At 39.9% G+C, this 10,364-nt stretch overlaps 1 protein-coding gene across 1 annotated transcript; it reads left to right on the top strand.

The window, feature by feature from the left end:
* Positions 1-1,906: 1,906 nt before the first annotated feature.
* LOC126398148 (uncharacterized) lies at positions 1,907-7,131 on the top strand. Its single transcript, XM_050057370.1, has 6 exons — positions 1,907-1,919; positions 4,203-4,469; positions 4,572-4,874; positions 5,377-5,492; positions 5,606-5,658; positions 6,146-7,131. Exons 1-6 carry the CDS (start codon positions 1,907-1,909, stop codon positions 6,183-6,185), a joined length of 792 nt encoding a protein of 263 aa, XP_049913327.1. The 3' UTR covers positions 6,186-7,131.
* Positions 7,132-10,364: the final 3,233 nt, after the last annotated feature.

Genomic DNA, 10,364 nt, shown 5'->3' with positions numbered 1-10,364 from the left:
TTAGTCCACTTCTCTTCGCTTTAGCTATCGAACCTCTCTCCATTATGCTGAACACCTCACAACGCTTTAAGGGAATCTACAGAAAACAGTTAGAACATAGAGTGTCTTTATATGCGGATGACTTATTGCTTTACATCTCAGACCCAGTGTCATCTGCCCCTGACGTTGTGAATATGTTACACCGATTTGGCAGGTTTTCAGGATATAAATTGAACTTTTTAAAGAGTGAGTGTTTTCCAATTAATAACTTAGCCCTCCAAACTGCAGAAACAGATTTGCCCTTCCCTCTCTCTAAGATCAGGATTTAAATATTTGGGAATTAATGTTACCCGTTCGTTCTCTGGTTTGTATGACAAAAATTTTACTCCCCTGATTAATAAGCTTAAATGTGACCTTCAGAAGTGGAGTGTTCTAAACCTAACCCTAGCAGGAAAAATAGCATGTATTAAAATGAACATATTGCCGAGGTTTTTATATCTCTTTCAGAGTATTCCAGTCTTCCTTCCGAAATCAGACTTGTTGATAAACTGTTGTCTTCATTTCTATGGGCTAACAAACATCCCAGAATTCGTAAGGAACTCCTTCAGAGGCATAAGTCAGAGGGGGGTATGGCTCTGCCCAATCTGATGTATTATAATGGGGCAGCAAACCTACAAAAAATAGTTTATTGGATTCAAAGACCAGATGCTGATTGGTGCCAACCAGAAATTAATGCCTCATCATCATCATCACTCCCTGCATTAGTTACCTCAAAGCTCCCCCTCTCTCCTAAACAATACTCCTCATGTCCGATTGTAATCTCCACCTTAAAAATTTGGTCACAATTTCGACAAAATTTCAATCTGACAGACTCTCTTTATAGTCTCTCTTTATAGTCCCATCTGCAATAACCATGTCTTTCTCCCAGCCAGATTAGATCATGTCTTTGTCCAGTGGCAGAGGGCAGGCTTAAGTAAATTCAGTGATCTCTACATAGATGGTACTTTTGCCACATTTGATGCTCTCTCCACCAAGTTTAATTTACAGCGCTCTAACCTTTTCCGCTATCTCCAGATTCGCCAGTTTGTTTGTACCATCAGCCCATGTTTTCCTAATTTACCTCCAAAAAAAGGAATAGATATCATTCTGCAAATTCCCACACACCACCACAGAGGTCTCATCTCAAAAATTTATAATAGTATCACATCATTCAATAAAGTGACGCTAGATAAGATTAGAGCAGACTGGGTAGAAGAACTTGGAATAAATATCTCCAATGCAACCTGGGATGATGCTTTATATAGAGTAAATGGGTCAACCTCATGTGCTCGCCTTGGCTTAATTCAGTTCAAGGTGCTCATCGAATCCATTATAGTAGAGCCAGACTCTCTAGGATCTATTCTAATGTCAGTGAAACATGTGAACGTTGTCATATAGCTAGGGCTGATCTGGCCCATATGTTCTGGTCCTGTAATAAACTGTATAATTTTTGGATTACGATATTTAAAACTTTATCTGAAGAAGAAGAATCCTCTTGGAGTGGAAATCAGCACATCCACCCAAATCCTCCTCCTGGATGAAAGACCTGATTTTATTTCTAAAGTTGGAAAAGATAAAATATTGCATTAGAGGGTCAACCCAAAAATTCTATGAAACATGGGCCCCTCTACTATCTTATTTTGAGAAACTTGAAGTCCTCCCACAAGACTGAAAATTAAGAAGGCATGATTCCATATCCACTTTTTCTCATTTTTATTTTTTATTTATTTTTATTTTTTTATTATTATCATTATTATTGTTTATGAGAAAATAAGAAAAATGATGTATGTTGAATATCTGTGATGAATGTTCATTTCTTCAAATAAAAACATGTTTTAAAAAAAAACAGATCTGCTTATGAAATATCAAATAAAGAAGAAAAGAAGAGATGAAAGTGGAAGGTAAATGGGCCTTTCTAGTCTTTCAGTGACTCAAAGTGCTTTTACACTACATGTCAAGTTCACCCATTCACACACACATTCATACTCTTGTGGCCAAGGATACCATACACCTGCTACTTAGTTAACCATTCGCTCACACTCATACACTGGGGTTTGGGGCAGTCTGGGGTTCCTTATCTTACCCATGATACTCTGACATGCAGACTGGATGAGCCAGGGATTGAACCAATAATCTTCCAATCAGTGAACGACCTGTTCTACCTGCAAAGCCACACCAGTGATGAGGGGATACAGGGGTGAGAGGACAGATTGTTTAAATGATTTTATAAATGCAGTCCATCTAATGTTAGAGTGAAACCAAATACAACACCAAAGAGATTCAGTTAAAAGCTACACAAATACTCAGAGCTGGACACACTAAAAACACAGCTTTCTCTACTTGCCAGTTCAGTCATACTGTATCCAATCATTTTAGTGCCAAACATTGCTTGATTGAGAGGAAGCATCTCAGCTTGGCCCTGGTTGGCCTTGTACCAAGCAGTACCACAACAGCATGTCCCAAAGCAGCAATCTCTTGCTGCATAGCTTCAGGGAAAACATGTCTGCTTATGGCTTGGCACAGCTCAGTGTGATGAAAGTAGGCTAAACTGTGCCTGTGGAACATCAGCTCTGAGTACTGCTCCATAGTGGTATAAGGATAAGTGTGTCGAAATGTTTTCTGTTTGAACTTCTATTTTTTGGGCATTTTTTGCCTTTAATGGACAGGACAGTTAAGTGTGAAAGGGGGAGAGAGAGAGGGGATGACATGCAGCAAAGGGCCACAGGCTGCTGCGGCAATAGCCTGTTCTACCACTAAGCCACCGACGCCCCACATCCCACATATTTTAAAGAATGACAGATTATTTTGCTGTAAAGGCTTTTTGAAAGTTTAAATATCCTTAATCATAAGAGCCTTGCTTCTAGGTCCTGGAGGCTGTGATGATTTTAGAGGGAGGCGTAATAAGTGCAAAGAAGGGAAGAACTTATGATATGCTATCACCAGTTTCTGCAAACCATGAATGTGTTACATTTGTATGTTTCATACGTATCATATGAACATTTCTACAGTGACTTTGTATATGAGCTGACTTTGTCATCAAGAGGTGGAGGGGATGGTGGAAGGCCAAACATCTGCCAGGCCGCAGACCACTGCAGAGCAATGTTCAAAACGAACAAACAGCAATACTGGATGTTAGTAGGTCATCGATACATTGCTTCTGGCTCTTTAGCTCCCAAAAGGTGGTGTTTGATTCTTGCGACTTTTCAGCCCCAAAACTTGTGTGTTTTTAGGGACCCATTGCTGTTTTTCCACTGGGGATAGTGAAATGTAGAAAAGTGGTTGTATTGTACAACGCTGCGTTTCCTGCAGAAACGTTGCCTCCAAAACCAGGCATTTTAAGCTAAAACATGATCTTTTTTACCCAAGTGTTTTTTGTACCTAAAGCAAACCACAGTGTCTATAGAAACGTAGTGTTTTTTTAGGTATCCATGACATAATGACTTGGCTTCTTCTAGCTGTTGAGTTAATTACAGCAATGATTTTCAAAGTGGAAGCCCTGGCCCTCTTTGAGTACACTCTGGAAAGGTAGCCAGACTACTATTCAGGCTCACATTTCACACCAGTAGGTAATTTAGAGTCACCAGTGAACCTAACCTGCATGTCTTCGGACTGTGGGAGGAAGCTGGAGGACCCCTGAGAAAACCCACACTTACACGGGGAGAACATGCAAATTCCACACAGAAGGGCCCCAGCCAGTCAGCGAGTCCAAACCTAGAATCTCTTGCTTTGAGGTGACAGTGCTAACCACTGCACCACCATACTGCGATTCATAATAATGTATGACATATTCAAATGACATGTTTATGACATGACAAATCATGTCCATTTGCTACGTCCATCTTTCTAATTGTCTGCCAGTCAAGACATTATTCATCTCGTCATAAACGGTCAGTGTTGACTGGGAACAGTCTGTGCCTGCCACAAAGCTGCTCTGCAAAGTAATCCTGAAATCCTGATAATTGGCTAGCTATTGTCCATGGGTTTTTAAATACATCTTGCAAAAGGGAGGCCCTGACCATAAGCTAAAGTTGTTTGGAGGCTTGGCATGGAAGAGTCTGGGAACCCCTGTGTTATAGTACCGTTTGATTGGCAGGTAAATCAAAGCAGAAACAACACAGCAACAAGCACCAAAGTCAGGTTTCACATCACCACTTAACTAATATTTTATTGAACTTTCTTTGCAGCGCCGGTCCATAAAGTCAACATTCAGCAGGTGGAAAACAGGATCACCTGCAGCTCAGAGGGGATCTACCCTGAGCCTCAGCTCACCTGGTCCACCAACCCTCCATCCAGTGTGATCCTCCAGAACAAAACCACAGTCCAGCAGACTGAACAGCAGCTTTACAATATCAACAGTTATCTGATAGTTTCAGAAAGTGCTCCTGACCTTGTCTACAGCTGCACTGTCAGCACTCGCAGAAACTGGAGGAGAGCCAGTTTGTTCAAACCTAGTAAGCCTTCCTAAGACATATGATTTAATCTGGAACCTGATACTGATAAGAAATACCAGATATTTTATCAGTTCTTTTTATGTTTGCATTGTGTCATTTCAGCTTCTATCAATAGTTCAGACTCTAAAACAACAATCCCCTGCACTGCCTCAAACACTCCACTATCAGACCTCATCTGGAGGTTCAACCACAGTCAGATCATCCTGAAACAGACCAGGGCCAACGTCCCCTACACAGTGTCAGAGGAGTGGAGGCAGCATGTGAAGAGTGTGTCTGAGTCAGGCAACCTCACACTGCAGGACGTGTCTTCAGATCAGGATGGGATATACACCTGTGAGCTCAGTGATGATAAGGAGACATACGTAACCAACACCTTTCTGAGGATAAAGAAAGGTCAAGGTCAAGGTAAGGTAGCATGAGGTGGGAACTTTGAGTCTATCTGAACAAGAACTGTTATCATCTGTAATATTTAAGTGTAAATCCTTGGGCATGTATTAAACAGTTTCAATTCAAGTAGAGAAAACTAGACTTCTACACCTCCTCTTGGCTCTGATTTTAGGCTTTTAAACATCTAGCGTGTGACAAGAGACTGGCCAATCACAGGTCAGTCCAGAGAAAGGACGTTCCTTTTCAGCTGACTGTGACTCCTTCTTCTTAACTATTATTTAGAACAACTAATGTAAAAGGTGTCATGAAATGTGTCTGAATTTAGTTTATATTATATTAATACACTGGGTTATAGAGTTAAACATCTTCTTTTTTTGTTTTTTCTTTACTTCAGTTTGAATACACCGCAATCTGCCCATTGTAAAGGTTCACATGTCACACCTTCATGCTACAGTTGTTATGATTCCACTTCTGGAAGATTGCTCGACAGAAACATTAATTAAATTTTTTTCTGTTTCAGGCACTGGTCTTGTTGCAGGCATTGTAGTTGGTGTACTGCTTTTAGTCATTTTGGCTGTACTAGGCTTTCTGCTCTACAAGAAATATAAAAAACCAAACTTTGGACAGTCGGAAAATGTAAGTAATAATAATACTAACAACAACAATGATAACAACAACAATTCAGCCTCCTTTTTTTCATTTAGATTGTGTGTGTGGTTTATTCTAATAATTATGTCTTTTGGACTCAGACTGGAAAAAGTCAAGAGGAGGACGAACTATCAGGCGTCAAAGTACCCATAAAGTAAGTATTGGAAATAACAACAGCACTTCTAGTGTCACTTACAGCCAACTCTACTGTGGTCAAGTCTAATTTACATTTGCAGTGATCATTCTGCGGTGCATCTCATGCTGTAATCCATTTAATTAATGAATAATGAATAATCTCCTCAGTTGAAAGTTGAAATCTCGTATGTAAAACAGCATGTTTTTAAGGGTGATTTCCAGGTGTCAGGTAGAAAAGCATAACATAATATATGCTGTGAAAGAATCACTACCTAATGGAGTGAGGATAAAGAAACAAGATCTGACCAAAAACAAATGTCTTCATGTTTGCTGTCACTTTTTACTGTCCTCTCAGAAGTTATTTATAACAAAGCAGAATAATTTTGAGTTTGAGCTTGATGTTTTTTAGGGCTGGATTCTGTTCAATTGTATTTGCAGGCAAAGTGTTGATGAAAATAACATTGGAAAAAATTAATACTTTAAAAGAAAATCATGTCATCCCACAGCACCTCTGGTCAAACTGAAGAAAGTGCAGGATATGAATGAACATGAGCCATCACACATTAACAGAGAGGCAAATGGACCTCTCTATCGGGGACTGAAGGATTAAACGACACTTGGATACACTGATGTGGACACGGACTTTGTGTCCTCCAGTATCTCAGGGAAGGATTTCCTTTGTTGTGTCTCCTTCACTGGAAATTTGAGGTAGCAAAGCCAAAACAGTGGCTGAAATAAGTCTGGATATCAGTTTAACTGAAGTTCTTTGTTTTATAGAATGTTTCGCAAACATCTTTATTCAGACTGATAAATGAAGTACAAGGACACTTTGACTTTGACTCTGCACTACACTGTTTCTATGCTATGGTACAAATGTTTAATTTATGTATTATGTGGGAGACTTTGGACCGTGAAGTACAGCCTGCTGTTCCTCCTCTACCTCACATCCTTGTGCTCCACACTCGCACAAAATAGAAAAGAAGTAATTTTTAAAAAAGCGGTTGTGCGTGCACGAAGAAGAGAAAAAGCGACTCACGCAGAGAAAAGGAAGTATTGTGATCCTATGATTTGTCTATAAAAAATCACAAGTTATTTATATAAATGGTAAAGTCATCCTGACTAACTGTTTGTCACGTAAGCTGGTTTTCCAGAGCTCAATCATCAGTGCCATTTGGAAATCCTAAGGAACGAAAACATGACGATTCTTATTGTCAGGTGATTATACACTAAAGAAAACATACTTATTATATTATATTATATTCCATATCTGCTATTATATATCCCCCTTAAATCCTACACACTGGACCTTTTAATGTTTTGTAAACTGAACAAGAGTGATTCAGAGTTAAACATCCAAGTAGCCCATGATTGTTCTGAATCTTGGTACAAATATGAAGGATTTAAGACATTTTCTGTCACATCTACATTATTGCAGGTGTGATCATGATTTAATATGTGGTACAATTAAAAAGAAACTGTTTTGTGGTTTTTATTTGTTGTTTTAATGTTTCTTTTATTTACAAAGGGTCAGTGTCTGTGAAGCCCTAATAATGATGATGAATTGAATTGCTGTATTTTTTGATACCACTTGTTTTTATGTATTGTATGAAGATAAACCAAGAAGCATCTGAGAAACTCCACATGCTTGTTGCCTTAACACTGTGCACCAGACGGACATCACACAAGTATTCACTTGACTACCTGCAAATACAACAAGTGTTGGATCAGACATGTTGTTCTGACCTCTTCTGGATGAAAGCTTCATTATCTGTTGCAACATTCAGCTGAGGTTTCAGTGAGTTCACTTCTACATGACAACAGTTGAGGTGATAACATCACACACTGGAGGTCACAACAAAACAAACAGCATTAACAGAGCTGCCTCAGATCATTAAAGTCTAGAATACATACAATAGATTTACAATAAACACTACTAATTAGATAAAGGTGTGAAAGCGCAAATCTTGTTATAGTATTGGCGTAAGAATGTAAATGAAGTATTTTTTTGTGTATTTGTACTTTGCAGTAGCAGTTGACATGAAATCAAGCTTTTCTTTGTGGACTTTTTGTTGTAAATGTTTTATAAAAAAAACATTAATTGAAATCTGTGTTGGTATCTTTTTTTTAATTTAACTGCAGGCAGGCAGACTGTCTGTCTGCCTGCCTGCAGTTAAATTAAAAAAAAGACAGACAGACAGGCAGACAGGCAGATAGATCCATAAATAGACAGATATATTAATGCTCTGTATTGATCCCAAGTTGGGAAATTCTTTTACGGCAGCAGATTGTAAAGGCAGTGCACAGGAGCAGTAAAAAACACAGTAATATGCAAATCACACTAGAAGACAAAAAATATGTCGCAATACAAAAAGAAACCTTATGCACAAGCATATTCTGGTTCGCGTGACCTGTTCCCGGTGAGGGATGGACTCCGCCAGGGCTGCCCTTTGTCACCTGTTCTGTTCATAACTTTCATGGACAGAATTTCTAGGCGCAGCCGAGTGGTGGGGGGTGTCAGGTTCGGTGACGGGAGGATCTCATCCCTGCTTTTTTGCGGATGACGTGGTCCTCCTAGCTCCATCGAACAGTGACCTCCAACTCTTGCTGGGACAGTTCGCAGCCGAGTGTGAAGCGGCTGGGATGAGAATCAGCACCTCCAAGTCTGAGGCCATGGTCCTCAGCCGGAAAAGGGTGGATTGCCCATTCCAGATTGGGGGGTAGGTCCTGCCTCAGATGGAGGAGTTTAAGTATCTCGGGATCTTGTTCAGGAGTGAGGGTAGGATGGAGCGGGAGATTGACAGGCGGATTGGGGCAGCGTCAGCAGTGATGCAGACGCTCAACCTGTCCGTTGTGGTGAAAAGGGAGCTTAGCCAGAAAGCGAAGCTATCGATTTACTGGTCGATCTACGTTCCAACCCTCACCTATGGTCACAGCTCTGGCGATGGAAGTGTTTCAGTCCAGCCTGAAATATCTTGAATGGAATGCCATGAAATTTTGTTCACACATTCAGGGTCAGCTTTGTGCATATTTTCACACAGCAGGAACTTTGGTGATTCCTTGACTTTACCTCTACCGCAGTGATTCTCAAAGTGAGGAACATTTAGTTATTTGTGACAAAAGGCTTCATAGTTCAACAAATAATATAGTTTTTGAATCTAAAATGATTCATAGATTATATTCTAGTCTCAGACCACACTTAAAAAGATAACGAAAACAATCTCCATACACACGTGCATTGTAGCACTGTTTTAGACTCAATCTCCATCCATACTAACACACCTGAAAACACATGTTACATGACCATTCATGTATACTGGGCATGTGCGTGCAAGCAGGGGAGTAGCACAAAATTCTGGGCCCTATGCATAAGTAGTCTCTGTGGGCCCCCTGCCCTATGTCTCTTTATCAGTTTCACACACCTTTCAATCTTTTTTTTTTTTTTTACAGAGCCTGTTGGCTATCTTTCCCGTTTCCTTTTTTTCTTTCTTTACATTTTTGGAAACCCTATTATCCCTTTCTTGGGGAAAGACATGACAGTGTATGCTGGTTATCCAGCAGTATGAGCAGCCACTCACTTGACTCTAGCTGCACTTAGAGATGGATTCTAGTACAGGGGCAAACGTAAGCACTTTGCACTTATAAGGGGTGAGAATTCAGCCAATTTTATTTAGTTATGTCACTATACTTAGAAAAGAAATACAAACAAAACCAAACTTTTCATTCCAGGCTTTTTGAGGGCATTAGCGCCCTGGGTAAACAGTTCCACTTTTTCCACCATTACGACATTTACATATTTCAAGAGGCAGTTCACAGTTCAACAAATATTCTGGTTTAAATTTTTTTTTCTTAACTCATAGATTGCATTCTAATCTCAGGCCACGCCCACACAAATATGTTTTTAAAAAGGTGCTTATAACAAAAACAATCCCTGGACACATGAGCATTTGAGCACCATTTCAGAATTACTGGACACATGAGCATTTGAGCACCATTTCAGAATTAATCTCCGTCCATACTAACAAGCCTGAAAAAATATATCACATGACTATTCATGTACACTGGGTATGGCCTGACCTGATTAGGAAGCAGACTGTGTACTCTCCGGTTGGTTGTTCAGTTACAGAAAATACTACAGAGATGGCAAAAAGTAGGACAAGAGGTTTCTTTGCAGTAACACGAGTATAAGGCGGTCAGTCAGTACAGCAGAAAACAGATTGGAGTTGTTGATAAGCAAATACGATGACATACTGTATACCTCCCTGGAGGAAGCCATGGCCAAGCGAAAGGAGTATTCACACAAGAAAGATGAAATCACAAAAGATATGTGGACCTTAGCAATGATGTTGATAAGACCCTATTCTCCATTTCCACTCATCCAGACTGAATGAAATTGTGGAAATGAGATAGGTCTGGAATCACAATATTACCTTGCTGCTAATGGGGGAAATATACTTTGGCTTGTTTTTGTTTCTCTAAACCAATCATAATCATCCTGGGCAGCGCTGCTTCTGTGTTAGCTTATGCTGAAAGGGCTGACTCTTTACATATTAGTGCAGATGTGGCTTCATGTAACAGCAGTAACAAAAAGTTTTCTGATGTGGTGGGGAGTTGGGCCAGTCCAAGATCAAACCCCTTGCGCAAAACGGATTGTATTCAGGTATCATTTAACTGGTGGCGTTTTGAAAGTTGTGGCAAATCAACTGCAATTGGCTGTGTCAGAAAACA

Source organism: Epinephelus moara, chromosome 11, assembly GCF_006386435.1.
Source record: "Epinephelus moara isolate mb chromosome 11, YSFRI_EMoa_1.0, whole genome shotgun sequence".
Lineage (NCBI taxonomy): Eukaryota > Metazoa > Chordata > Actinopteri > Perciformes > Serranidae > Epinephelus > Epinephelus moara.
This window is presented reverse-complemented; position numbering and strand designations above follow the sequence as displayed.

Bases quoted from the DNA above. Each gene is read 5' to 3' on its own strand.
- LOC126398148 (XM_050057370.1), top strand. The intron at 4,470-4,571 runs GTAAGCCTTCCT...GTGTCATTTCAG, and splicing joins AGCCAGTTTGTTCAAACCTA to CTTCTATCAATAGTTCAGAC. The intron at 5,493-5,605 runs GTAAGTAATAAT...TTTTGGACTCAG, and splicing joins ACTTTGGACAGTCGGAAAAT to ACTGGAAAAAGTCAAGAGGA.